This window comes from Chrysemys picta, chromosome 8 (assembly GCF_011386835.1).
Source record: "Chrysemys picta bellii isolate R12L10 chromosome 8, ASM1138683v2, whole genome shotgun sequence".
Classification (NCBI taxonomy): domain Eukaryota; kingdom Metazoa; phylum Chordata; order Testudines; family Emydidae; genus Chrysemys; species Chrysemys picta.
This window is the reverse complement of record NC_088798.1, coordinates 8358287-8372798: the sequence shown is the minus strand read 5'-3', so window position 1 is coordinate 8372798 and position 14512 is coordinate 8358287. Positions and strand designations below refer to the sequence as shown.

Below are 14512 nucleotides of genomic sequence, written 5' to 3'. Positions count from 1 at the left end.
CCAGGACCCGTGCAATGTGAGTGCCACTGAAAATCAGCTCGCGTGCCGCCTTTGGCACGTGTGCCATAGGTTGCCTACCCCTGAAATAGACAATAATAAAATCCACTTGTGAGAAGGAAAGTGTAAACTTGCCTAGCCACCATGGAGGTGGAAAGCCCTATGCAGTAGAAACTTAGGTTATGCAGAAGCTGAAAAGGATAATATCATAGGAACATAGGAATTTCCATAATAGATCGCACTGGTGGTCTATCCAGGCTAGTATCCTGTCACTGCCACTACCACCTGTTTCAGAGGCAGACAGAGAAACCCGTCATAAGCAGTGAAGGGATAATCTGCCTCCAGGGATAGATTATTCCTAAACCTCACTAGTTAGAGGTTGGTTTATGCCTCGAATCATGACAGCTTATATCTCTGCCAAAAGCCTTGTTTCTTTTTCTAATATTTACCGTTAACTCAGGGTAGAATCATAGAATCATAGAATATCAGGGTTGGAAGGGACCTCAGGAGGTCATCTAGTTCAACCCCCTGCTCAAAGCAGGACCAATCCTCAACTAAATCATCCCAGCCAGGGCTTTGTCGAGCCTGACCTTAAAAACCTCTAAGGAAGGAGATTCCATCACCTCCCTAGGTAACCCATTTCAGTGCTTCACCACCCTCCTAGTGAAAAAGTTTTTCCTAATATCCAACCTAAACCTCCCCCACTGTAACTTGAGAACATTACTCCTTGTTCTATCATCTGGTACCACTGAGAACAGTCTAGATCCATCCTCTTTGGAACCCCCTTTTAGGTAGTCAAAAGCAGCTATCAAATCCCCCCTCAGTCTTCTCTTCTGCAGACTAAATAATCCCAGTTCCCTCAGCCTCTCCTCATAAGTCATGTGCTCCAGCCCCCTAATCATTTTTGTTGCCCTCTGCTGGACTCTTTCCAATTTTTCCACATCCTTCTTGTAGTGTGGGGACCAAAACTGGACACAGTACTCCAGATGAGGCCTCACCAATGCCAAATAGAGGAGAATGATCACGTACGTCGATCTGCTGGCAATGCTCCTACTTATACAGCCCAAAATGCCGTTAGCCTTCTTGGAAACAAGGGCACACTGTTGACTCATATCCAGCTTCTCATCCACTGTAACCCCTAGGTCCTTTTCTGAAGAACTGCTTCCTAGCTACTCGGTCCCTAGTTTGTAGCAGTGCATGGGATTCTTCCTTTCTAAGTGCAGGACTCTACACTTGTCCTTGTTGAACCTCATCAGATTTCTTTTGGACCAATCCTCTAATTTATCTAGGTCCCTCTATATCCTATCCCTACCCTCCTGCATACCTACCACTCCTCCCAGTTTAGTGTCATCTGCAAACTTGCTGAGGGTGCAATCCACGCCATCCTCCAGATCATTAATGAAGATATTGAACAAAACCGGCCCCAGGACTGACCCTTGGGGCACTCTGCTTGATACCAGCTGCCAACTAGACATGGAGCCATTGATAACTACCCATTGAGCCCAACGATCTAGCCAGCTCTCTATCCCCCTTATAGTCCATTCATCCAGTCCATAGTTCTTTAACTTACCGGCAAGAATACTGTGGGAGACCGTATCAAAAGGTAGTCTTGTTATCCATATAAATGTCTAATCTTGTTTTGAATACTGCTAAGCTTTTGGACTCAGTGAAATATTAAGACAATGAAGTCCACTGGCTAATAGTTCACTATGTGAAAAAGTATTTCCTTTCATCAATTTCTAGTTTATTATACTACTAACAATATTATTTTACACTTTCATTTCACCATTCATCCAAGGCTCCCAGAGCAGTGTTCAAACAACTAAAGCTCAACACGCCTATCAAAAAAACAGTCATGCCCACTTTACAAATATAGAAACTGAGACTCGGATATTCAAAGCCAGATAAGGTGGTGTGAGTGCCAAAGTCCCATTAAAATGAATGTGAATTAGTCATTCATACCCCTTTAGGTGTCTTTGAAAAATCTCCTCCCAAGGGAATATAATTATTTGTTTTCCCGAGTCCAAACTGAGGCAGTGACTTAATCAAGAAGAGAATCGTAGAGTAGCACCTTAGTGCCTTCCTCCTTTTCTAAGAAGTCAACGATCCCTTACATTTGAAGCAGCTAGTTAAAAATACACATGGACACACACATTTGCACTTTTATCCAAAAACCCAATTCAGAAATGTAAATAAACCTGCCCTGAAGGGACTGACTAGATTTCTTTCCTTTGTCGGAAGGTACATATGGCTCCCATCCAAAATAGTTGCTCTGAGCTGTGTAACTTGTAATTTATTCCAGTGTAAATGTCAGAACACTTTCTTTGCATGTCTAAGATGACCCACTGAAATTAGTCCCCCTTTAACAATTCCTTTTCTAATTTGCTTTTCAGCAAGAACGGCAACTTGACCTGCTGACTATAACCAACCCTGGTGAGTAAGCTACGAGGCTCGGCTTTTATCTTTTCTTAAAGAGACGGTTGTCTAAATGTGTTTTTTTCCCCTGTCTCTGGCATGCAAAATGAAAAACACTGTTCCCCAGAAAATCTTTAACATAATAACAAGTGACAGCTATATTGTGCTTGGCAAAGCCCCGGGTAGTTATCCGTTCACAGAGCTGCCTCTTCAGACCTTTACTCTATGAATTTGAGTGCTGATATTTTTTTAAGCCTCCTGGGGTTACAGTTAGTGGTATGTCTGCAGGGTAGATGCCCTAGAATTCACAATGTATGTTTAAGTATCACAGAAATGTAAGTTTTTCTCTCTTCAATACTAAATACATTTCAGGCGTGTAAAGAGTCAGTGGCTTTCAGCGTGCACTGTTGGAGGGAGAATATGCAGGTTAATTCTGAAGAACCTTAAAGTAAATGAGTTCAGAAATATCTAGGTAAAAATAAAACACTTTCGAAACAGTCTTCTCAATAATGACTTTTGTTATGTGTCTGCAAAGGAAAATCCCCCAAATGTGTTATAGGTTGAATTTCTGGTCACTAGTCATGAAAGAAGTTTCATATCTCTGGCATGGTGTTTTTCAAAGGTATCACTGTTGGGATTGAAATGCAGGCCAGATGAATGAGATTTCTCTTTGATCTAAGCTCTTGTTCAGTTTCTTCAGTAAGACTGCTCAATTTCTTTTCATTAGCTCTCTTAGAGGTCTACTGTCCACCAGCAACAGAGAAACACCACAGAGAGTTGGTCCTAGCTTTGGTAACCAGTATTTTTCTGTCCCTCAGCTCTAAATGCATCTTTATCTTTTTGTCTGGCTTTAACGGGGAATGTGTTAGCAAAGTGAGCAGGTGTTATGGGACAGTGGGCAAAACGCAACACATTTTGCTTGGATAACAATTTTGCATCAATAATTGTTCCAACATTGTAAATGTAGATATCTGTGACATGACTTCTCCTTCACTAACCTTGTTCAAATAGTAATCATTAAAAAAAGGAGAAGAAACACTTTGTTGGGACAGATGTTTGAGGCTACTGGCAATTGCATCACATTTTTGCATGTTCATTTTTCATACAGTTTGCAATTATGTTAATATATGCTTAGGGCACTTGCTGATAAAAGCAACAATACAGTGAGAAAGAGCCATTGTCACCACTCTGACTACAAATTCAAGGGCAAATATGACACATTTTTCCGTATTTTGTATCTTCAATGTCCCCTGTTTCTAAAGAAAAAAAGAAAAGAAAAAAAAATCCCTGAAGGTCATAATCAGAATAAACACTCAGATCTTGGATAAAGTTACAGAAGTCCACAGCCTTTTTTTATAGGAGAAAAGGAGGGTTGGGGGGAAAAATCACTTAAGGGAGAGACATTTGTTTAACTTGTATTTATGATACCTTCTTTACTGTGATGACTGATGCAATGTTCACTGGAGCAATAAAAGAGTTGATTAAGTTGAGTTTGTGCATAGATGTGATTACAGTAAGTATGTAGCACTTCAGATCTTTCAGTTTTGCACAGCAACGTAGCAATTAGTTAGAAGGATCAGCATAGGCACATACTAAGGCTAGGTCTACACTACGGGGGGGGGCGGGGCGCCCTAAGATACGCAACTTCACCTACGTGAATAGAGTAGCTGAAGTTGCGTATTTTAGGTCAACTTACCTGGCTGTGAGGACGGCGGCGAGTCGACCGCTGCCACGCCGCCGTTGACTCCGCTTCCGTCTCTTGCCGCGGTGGATTTCCGGAGTCGACGGCAGAGCCATCGGGGATCGATTTTATCATGTCTTCACTAGACGCGATAAGTCGATCCCCAATAGATCGATTGCTACCCGCCGATTCGGCGGGTAGTGAAGACGTGCCCTAAGAGTTTCCACTGATTATGTAGGTAGACATGCTGTGTTCCAAAAAAAAGACTTCCTTACCAGACATTTTTCAAGATGTGCATTTTTTGTATTTTTGTGTGTTGATAGCCAGAAATCCATAATCATTGATTTGATAAAGTATTAAAAAAAATTGGGCCAAGATACATGTAGCCTAGAGTTTGGCTGCTAAATAAGTTTGAACTCATTATCAAAAGGGCTGAGCATCCTCAGGCCAAACTTATTTAGGAGTCTAAAATTTGGATTTTCTAAAGAGTTTAAGGGAGTTAGGCATTCAGCTCTTTTTAGGATGCTTTGAAAAATCCCAACCTAAATATAGATTTAGGAGTCTGACTTCAGGTCATACAGGTTTCAAAATCTTAGCCTTGGGAATTATTTATCTTTAGATATTGTTACTTTTTAATATTTTCATTTTGGAGGACTGTCTTTATGATTTGTTAGCAATGGACTGTTTTTACAGAGACATGATACACCTTATGACTGAGTACTTTGGATGATCTGAATTAAGGGCTGAACAGTTTGTTTTCAACTGTCATTTCTCTGGAAATTCTTTAAGTTTTCCATCCTGTGTAGAGGCAGGCAGCCTCCTGTACAGTGGATGTCACTCAGCTAGTCTTGTCTACAGTAGGAAAATCCCCTATAGCTTGACAATATCAGTCAGCAGTGGTGCATTTCTGGCATGGTCTAACTACAAGTATAAAGCAGAACAAAGTGAATTCAGTACCATTTCAGAAACCCTGGTGGCCTTTGTAAACTGCACACCTGTCATAAGATAACATTAGAGAGACAGGGTAGGTGAGGTAATATCTTTTATTGGACCAACTTCTGTTGGTGAGAGAGAAGCTTTTGAGCTACAGAGAGCTGTTCTTCAAGTCGAAATGTACTCAGAATGTCATAGCTAAATACAGGGTGGAACAGATTGTTTAGTATCAGTAGTTAACACATATTTCAAGGAATCATTCAAGGTGAAGTAGCCCATTAACACCTCTCCAGCCATAGGGGGGAAAGGGAGAAAAAAAGCTGGGGGTGGGGGGGACAACTTAATTGGGTTATAGATTGTTGTAATAAGTCATAAATCAAGTATCTCTATTCAGTCCACGATTCTTAGTAACTAGCAAAGTTATGAATTATGGCTCATCTTTTGGAAGTGTTGTGCAGGTTTCCTTTGAGGATGAGGACTGAGAGGTCAGATATAGAGTGATCGCTCTGTAATCTGTTCCACCTTGTATTTAGCTGTGACATCCTGAGTACATTTCTCAGATCTGAAGACGCGTTCTCTGGAAAGTTTGTGTCTCTCACCAACAGAAATTGGTCCAGTAAAAGGTCTTACCTCAGCTGCCATATCCTTCTAATATCCTGGGACCGACATGGCTACAACAACACTGCATACAACATGAGGTAACATTCTCTCTCTCTCTCTCTCTCTCTCTCTTTCTCACACACACACACACACCCCTGTTATCTGAGTTTTTAGTCACTGAGGTGTTGAAGAACCCTGCTGGCTGTAACTGTATTTTTTCTTCAAGACCCTCTGTGCATTCCCACTTGGGGAATGGTGCCTCCTGGCAGTGAGCATATTTTGAAATGATACTGAACACTTTCATTCTGGTCTGCACTTGTAATCAAACCATATTCAGAGTTGGATCAACTGCACCCACTGGTGGCAACAAATGTCAACAACGGATAGTTATCCTAGAGTAGAGAAGGCTATTAATGGGCATGGTTGCAAGATAACATCATGTCATTAATACTCACTTACCAGTATTTAAGGGAATTTAAACTGCACTTCCTTCATGTTGGAACTAGCAGAAAGAGTAAGTGAAATTAGTAAATGTTGTTGCTACACTCCTTTCTTTTGTCCCTTGGCATTTGAGTTATAAATGGGTTCTCAAGGCCTCAGTGACTAAAAATTCAGATAATAATTCGAGAGCTGTCACAGGAATCTTAATGTTATGTCATGACAGATGTACCATTCAAAAAGGTCACTGTTGTAAAATGATTCAACAGAGCTTAAGTGTTGTCTTAAGTGTTGACCATCTTTTATTGTTAGTATCACCTTAATCAGAAGTTATTTTGAACCCACATTGTGGTGCTGCCCAGACATTGTCTGTCTTGCATTCACATTGCTCCAGATGGCCTGCACACAATAAGCAAAGTGTATAGTGCTGCTGTTTACTAGGACAAGCAGGTGTGGTGAAACAATATAGCTGAGCCCTTCACAGACCAACCATCTCCTGTGACTTTCCTGGCTATGACAGAGAAACTGTTCTGAAGACTAAGTCTTTTTTGAAGGCTCTAGTAGTGATGAAAACCTTAGTTTTGATTTAAAAGTAGCTTTGTAAGTCAGAACGAATACTCATTTGTCCCTAACATGGATTGAGTGTATTCTGGAAAAGTAGTGATGGAGGAAATGTTGGGATTGAAAAATTGGTACTGTACATGTACAGAAATTAAATATTGTATGAGACATGTGTGTATATGACTGCGGACCCCATTTCAAAGTCCCTATGGAAATGGCTCAGGAAATGTTCCACGGGATGTTGAAAAGCAGAAGAAGTTGTTCAACAGGTGGTGTAGGCTTCATTGGGTGCCAGATCTCCTTGATGTGACTGACACTCACTTATCAGTATTTAAAGGAGTTTAAGTTGCACTTCCTTATATGTCGAGTAGCTCAAAGAAAGAGTAAGTTAAATTAAATTTGTTAGTCTCTAAGGTGCCACAAGTACTCCTGTTCTTCTTTTTAAGTTAAATTAGTAAATGTTGCTACACTCCTTTCTTCTGCCCCTTGGCATGTGAGTTACACCATCTTAGACTCTGTAAAACTCCATGCGATTCAGTGAGTCAAATTCAGACATGACATGTAAAGTGGGGAGGGGAAAGAAGTTAAGCATTCATAAATGGGTGTGTGTCTAGAGTGGGTCCAAGTTGAAGTAACATAAACTTTGGTGAGAGGAGGGGCTTAAGGATGTGAAGTTTTACCAACGTATATTTATTTCCTTTAAATTTACTTAGCTTTACTTCTGAATTTCATCGGAAGCAGTCCCTGAACAATTTTTAGTAGACTCAAACTTTAGGGCCGGTGCTTCTGCTGGCATAAATTAGCTTAGCTTCACAATGAAGATAAGATGATTTACACCAGCTGAAGGATCTGCCCTTCGTTTCTAGCTGGCTGTTTGTGGTTTTGTGAATACTCACTATGTTACAGTATCATTCAGGAAGGTGAGTTCAACTCCCACTGCATTTTTGTTAAATTATTGATAGTGTAAATGGAAGTGTGATTGAACCCACTGGCTTTAAAATTGGCTAAGATGTTAGATTGCCCAGGAACCTCCATCACAAATACTCCTTTGAAATTCTCTTTGATTCAGCCTTCTTCGGGGCTTGATCCTTTCCTACCACCCTCTCTATTGCAAATTTAAAATAAACTTTTCTTGAAATCAGTGCACTGTCAGGAGACATTCATCAGCACTGGAGGTGTGCGTTTCCCAGATGTATATAAAACTCACTCCATTTGGCAGCAGTAAATTGAATACATTTAGAAAACATGGGGTAATTGAATGTCCCCCAGTGCCCAGCTTGTCTGCAACATCGAATATAGAATGTTTTAAGTCTCTTTCATTTCCATTTTAAGAGAAAAATAAAATAAGAGCTAAATCCTTAGTTCATTAGCCATGATTTACTTAGATTTTTCACAGAGCACTTTAGGAGTTTGCACCCTATACCAGAGTAAAAAAATATATAAATTCTTAGTTAAGGGCTATGGGATTTGATCCTAAAACTGTAGTGGTTTCTGAGCATGTCCTTACTAATAAAGTATTGTACTTGTAGGAAAGAAAGAAGGCTTGATTTTAAAAAATATTTACCAGACTGAACTTTATGGAGCTAAACCCTATCATTTAAAATATTCCTTCCCCTGTAATATCTCCTGTGCTATGCTTTAAAAATGTCTCAATTTCATTAATTTGTGATACACTGAATTCTTGTGAGGTGGCTTTAGTTTCCTCCATACATATTTTACCACTTTAAATCATAGATATAGGACTGTTGCCTAATTAATTTCCTTTGGTGAGAAAAATATATTTCTACTTTCCTTCCATGAACAAAGTGATATGTGGGATTTACTGTACTTTTTAGCTGATTAAGTGTTGCATTTCCACACACCATTGCTTATGAGACTCCCTAGTAAAATTAGATGAAGAGAAGAAAAGCTTTAAAATATGCTTTTGAAAGTTACTTAAGAATAAGCTCAACTACTGAACGCCCCCTGCAAGACATTTCCATTACCTTCCTGAATATTCTGACAATCTACTTCTTTCTAACTGAAGCATGAAAATAATATGAAGTCATGAAGCTATAATACACCTATTAGTAAAAATGATACAGGGTAATAAAATGTGACAGAACGTTGTTCACTGTTAAAACTCATGCACTAACTATTCTTGATAGTCCATGCTAATTAATACAACATTGATTTTGATCAAAGTACATGTCAAGGGATACTGGCTGAGTTTTCAAGCAGCCTAATATAATTATGGTTCATGTTTGTGTTGGTGAAAGCTTCATATGCTGTTTCGTTTTAGGGGGGAAAAAACCCTTTCAGTCTTTCTAATAATAACTGATTCATCTAAAAGGAACACTCAGTGAGGTCTGGGAGCTAAGCTATTCCTCGTGTTACATTTCTAAGATGTTATGGGTTTAATCTAGGGTGACCAGATGTCCCGATTTTATAGGGACAGTCCTGATATATGGGGCTTTTTCTTATATAGGCTCCTATTACCCCCCCACCCCCGTCCCGATTTTTCACACGTGCTATCTGGTCACCCTAGTTTAATCACCTTTGCTCCCACAAAGGTTTAAAATGGATCCTGAAAATGTTAAGGGCAAATGGGAGAACAGACTCCAAAGGTTCGGTTTGATATTACTCTAAATAAATTGATATCGCTTACACATCAAATAAAGAAATTGGAGCCTCAGCCAGCAGCCAGTTACAAAATGATCAATCACATCTGAGTGCTAAAGAATTAGGAAGGAGTTTGTTCTAATCTTAATGGAGTTTTAGAGACATGTTGTGATAGCAAAAAGTGATAAGGAAACATTGGCTTCCTCCCTGCCCCTTCCCAGCAGCAGGGTTCTGGCTCTCCAAGAGCCAATCAGGCACCGTGGCTTTTTATACAATGAGGATTAGGGATGGAATATATGCTCAAAAGTAAGAATTTCTCATTTACAAAAGACAAAGGTGTAGCAAAGAAGAGTGACATTGCTGCATACCCACATTCTAGCCATACATACTTATGAGGCTCAGGGGCTTCATAACCCCTAACCCTCACCCAACCCATATCCATACCTACATGCTGGCTTGGTGGCTGCAGAAGTGTCACATTCTGCCTGTGGGTTGGGGTCACTTTCCATCATCTCCGTCCCGCACACAACAACCCACTCACTTTGGCCTTGTTCTGAGAGAGGTGAATTTACCCTTATAATCACTTTCCTGTGTATCTATTGATATACATATATATCTATATAAACCCCAAATTACCAACATGTAAAATCTTGTTTCCAATTGAAATGACAGATAATTTTAGATTAAATAACAAAATTAGATTTTTTTGTGTTTGTTTGTTTGCTAAATATTTAGCTTTGGTAAATCTGTTTTTGTTGTTGGTTTTATTTCTTGCATAAGAAACCTGACTCTTTTGTATATCTATAGGATAAGTGGTGTTTCAACAAGATTAAATAAGACCACAGAGAGGGCATTTTGAAGGCTAACTCCATTATTTTTGAAGAAAAACATCAAGCTTTTTCACAATGCCTTATTATTATTCTGGGTCACCGTGATGTTTCCATGCACCTTGGCATGTCCCTTTAATTGGATCCTTGTGTACGAAGGTCCAGTACAGTTGCATTGAAAGCTGACATTTCTAACTAACTGACCTTTTCAGGCCCACTGATACTCCTATAATGATTATCCTCTAGCATTGTTTGGACACAATACCACATACTTCACAGCACATAAAGAATATGGTCTCTGAAAACTATTCAAAATTCCCAATCTCAAGTTAGCAAAATGAGAAAATTGGGTGCAAACATTCATCAGACTGTTATTGTGCAGGTATCGATTTGAATGCCCTTTCATTTCTCTGGGAAAAAGTGTTGTATTATGGAGTTCTAAATTAACTTTTGTTCTGTTATTTTTCCCCAGTAACTATAAAAAGGTCAAATTCATTCATAAGGCTGAATAGATTTTCTGGAGATAAGCAATAAGATAGCAATCAACCTTCAAATAACCTTTAAAGAGACAGTATCTTCTTTTCTGAACAATAATTGATCTGTTCATTATGGTGCTGCGAACTCTTTGGGACTCATCTAAGCAAAATGTATAGGACCTGTGGCCAAAGGATGTAATCTAGAACAATAAGGAAATTAATTCTTGTGTTAGAAATATATTAAAGTTGCATATTTCAGAGACAACCAGGTGACAAAGGGAACAATATTGTGGTATGTGGTGCTTGATTTCATTGTCCCCAAAAAATGTGAACAAAGACAGAGAGATCTGAAAGTTTGATACTTGATTTGTTTTTGTTTCACCTATGCCAGGAATCGGAATCTTGCCCTTCTCTCATGAATTTGGTGGCTAGTGTATAATGATCTTCAGAACTTGTTTTCTTGGTACATACAAGAGAACCTCAGATGGAAAAAATTGGGTTAAACATCAGCTCTGCATGGAGAATGTGTAAACTTAGGGTGCCTCTTTTAGTCTCTCCTTTAAGACAAGTCAGATTTGTAGGTTATGAGGGGGGTTTGTGTGTGTGTGCAGTGAACATTGTGGAAAAGGTTTTTTATTTAGTTAGTTCATTGGTAAATACTCCCCAGTGGTTTCTGCACATGAAAAAATGAAACCCTGGCCAGTTCATTAGCTGCAGCCAAGGAGTCCATAGCACAACCGTAAGCATGTCATGATCCTTGGCCAGTTGTGTGCCAGGTTACTCCCCAGGCAAAAGTTAGAACAGACTGAGGGGTGCTGTAATTGTACCAAGGAGCTAATGCATAGCCAGGGACTGTCTAAGTCAAGGGATTACTGTATATTTAGGATATCAGTCCAATGTTTAGCATTACACCCATGTCCATATTTCATTTCTGCGTGTAAATCCATGTTACATACATCATTTTATTTTTATCAATTACACATACACCATGGATTAGCAGTGCATAATTGATTACAAGAAGTTGTCTTGGCTTTTATCTTTGATCAGAGCTCTTAGAAGTAACAAGTATCCCAGGTGACAAAGCTTTTTATATTGAATATGTTTTCACACAGTAATTTTTGGTGAGTCATATTGAGCTCCTTTTCTTTATGAACAGGTTGATATCTCATGGAAAACAATCTTTGTAGAAACCCTTCTTGGTTATATATATATATTGTAAAGGCGAATGGAAAGCTCTGTCCCCGGTTGTTTATTTTTTAATTAGTAAGGGCATTTCCATGGGAACACAATCTCGGTCACTTAGAAGTGTGGGGTTCTTTTATAATTCTTATCTGTCATCTGATCTGAACAAGAGTCAGTGAAAATGAGAGTCCCTGCTTCAAATAGCTTACGAACCAAAAGACAAACACAGAGAAGATAGGATTATTATATAATTTTTATATTACAATAGCACCCAGAGGTCCCATTCCACTGCCGGAGGGAGGGGGTATTGTGCTAGGCGGTGTACAAGTGCATACTATGACACCATCCTTATCCTGGAGAGTTTACCATTTAAATGGACAACACAAGCAATAATAGACAACATAGAAGGAAAATTTCAAAACTAGTTAATTAATTTTTTTATTTCTGCAAAACCATCTCCTCTCAATCCCCAGCCAAGCTGACCTCCCCAAAGATATAGCAGGGAAGAAGACAAACACTAACTGTTAGAGACTGGCAAAAGGGTTTTAAAGTTTCCCAGTGGGAGTGGGGGCTATCACTGTGCAAAGAATTTGTATTTTATCAGATTTGGTTCCTGAAAAGATCAAATCACCAGTGAGTTCATCTTTGGCACTCAGAACATTTGGTGCTGAAACAAGCAGTCAGAGAAGGGCACTGGAGGGGATAACTTAGAGACTTTATTGTTTTGAACTCACTTGAAGGCATCAATTGACACGTGCATTTTTAGGGGGGATCTGACTGAGGAGAGAATGGTGACTTTGTAAACCAGGTCTGGGAGCATGGGATGGCAGAGTGGGAAATGAACGCAGACAGGGTGTCCGGATGGTCAATGTTGACAGAGTAGCAAGGTCGGGGGAGGGGAAGGGTCCAGGGTGTCCGGATGGTCAATGTTGACAGAGTAGCAAAGTCGGGGGAGGGGAAGGGTCAGAATACCATATGAGAAAAGGTCCTCACGGCTGCTCTAAATTATGCTTGGCTGCAGCAGCTCCCCCAGGCTACCCTCATGTCTTTACTACCTCTTCCCAAACCCCCTAATGCTGGGAGCTGTGTGAGAAGATGGCATAGTGGTCGTTCAAGAAGAATTCTCATCTGGTCAATTAGGCCAGTTTTAAATCTGCTTTGGGGACGAGGATTAGACCCACAGTATCTGAAACCTTAAAAACAAAACTTTACAAAAACAAACCGGTAAACCTCACCAAAAATGTAACATGCTCACCCCCCATGTGCACACACCTATAGTGAGTAAGCACATGATCGTATGGGTGAGCCCCTCATCCTTCCTCACCCCCTTCCTTCCCTACTCTTTGTTATGCCCTAGTATATTTTATTTAGGGTCTGGTAGTGTGTTCATTGACACTTTGGTGTCACCTCTAAAATTTAGTCTACACTTTTTAGGGCAGGGACATTTGTATGTGTGTATTCTCACATAGTGGAAATTTGGATGTTATAAAATAATACTACTATATATGATACAGTCCCCCTAAAAAGCATCACAACCAGAATCCAGGTGACTAATAATCAATATTGTGGTGCTCAAGAACAAACTGCTGGTGTATTAATCTCTTAAACTTGTGTGTTATAGTTCTGTTTTCTTCACCTTTAACCCAACAGTGGAATGTGGCCCTACGTTCTCTTATAACTAAATGCCCTTCTGTCCTTTGAGAAAACAGATTTGTGTCTTTTCATAGCTTTCTGCAGAGGGCTAATAATACATGAGAAAGCTTTACTGCCCACAGGAGGGTTTGCCAGGTTGTAATAATAAGAAATGTTGTTGAAAAGTCATGATCAATGTTAATTCAGTTATTTTTCATTTTCTTTGCGTTTCTTTTAAATGAAATCTTGTGTTTTGTACATTTGCTCCAGCCCTACCCCATGGATTGCTCATTGGAGAGAGTGGTGACTGGTTGTACAATGAATTCTTATTTGTCCTCCCACAGAAATAGCTGCAACATTTTTAAATGATGAATTTAAGGGAGAAAAAAATGGAACTTTGGATGTACAAAAGATGTAAATGTTGTTTTCCAGGTTTTATGGTTCCCAGATGCCTCCTCTAATTGCATAGCTAACCCTGAGTTTATTAAGTTATTTTCCAGAGTCAAACTCATTTGTATACATGTCAGAGTATAAACTGAATTTAAAAAGTAAGACCTCTGGATTAGAATTCAAGAATGATAAACAAACTCATTTAGAATGCATTTGCATGTAATTTCCATGTGCCAAAATGCAATTGCATGTGATTTGTAAATACAGGTCTTGCATCTATTTAACATTACAGACTAGCATGGAAGAAAATATTGTAGCTTCTTTTTAAAAATAAATAAATAAATAAATAAAAACCTCAAAATGGCCCATGTTTGAAGGTGATTCAGTATTCAGAAACTGATGAGGAGAGATAAGCATGCCGAGAAAGCTGTAAATTCTATTTGCAACATCTGTAGTAAGTTAGAATATTGTGTTTTATAGCAACCCCCTACCTTGCCCCACGGACATTACCATAGCATGTGGTATATTTATTATTCACTTCCCGCAAGAGCTGTTTTGCCTAGTGCAGCTTTAAAAATAGTCTGTTTTCTCAAGTTCAAACTAGTAAGGAAACAAAATAATTGCTTCCGTTTGAAGCGTATTGGCTAATCTGGCCTACAAACTTTGGCGCAAACTAGCATTGTAATTATTATTATTAATAATAATGTTTATTAAATAGTGCCTAAGGACCAACCAAGAATGGGGTCTCAATGTGACAGTCACTCTGCAAATGCAGGATA

General features: G+C 39.3%; 1 protein-coding gene across 1 annotated transcript in view; it reads left to right on the top strand.

Annotated features, from left to right (window-relative positions):
* The window catches only part of AGBL4 (AGBL carboxypeptidase 4), a 1392624-nt gene that overhangs the window by 764487 nt on the left and 613625 nt on the right, over positions 1–14512 (top strand). Inside the window, exon 6 of the mRNA XM_005284894.5 lies at positions 2391–2430. Within this exon, the coding sequence (XP_005284951.2) occupies positions 2391–2430 (40 nt within the window). The remainder of the gene's footprint in view (positions 1–2390; positions 2431–14512) is intronic.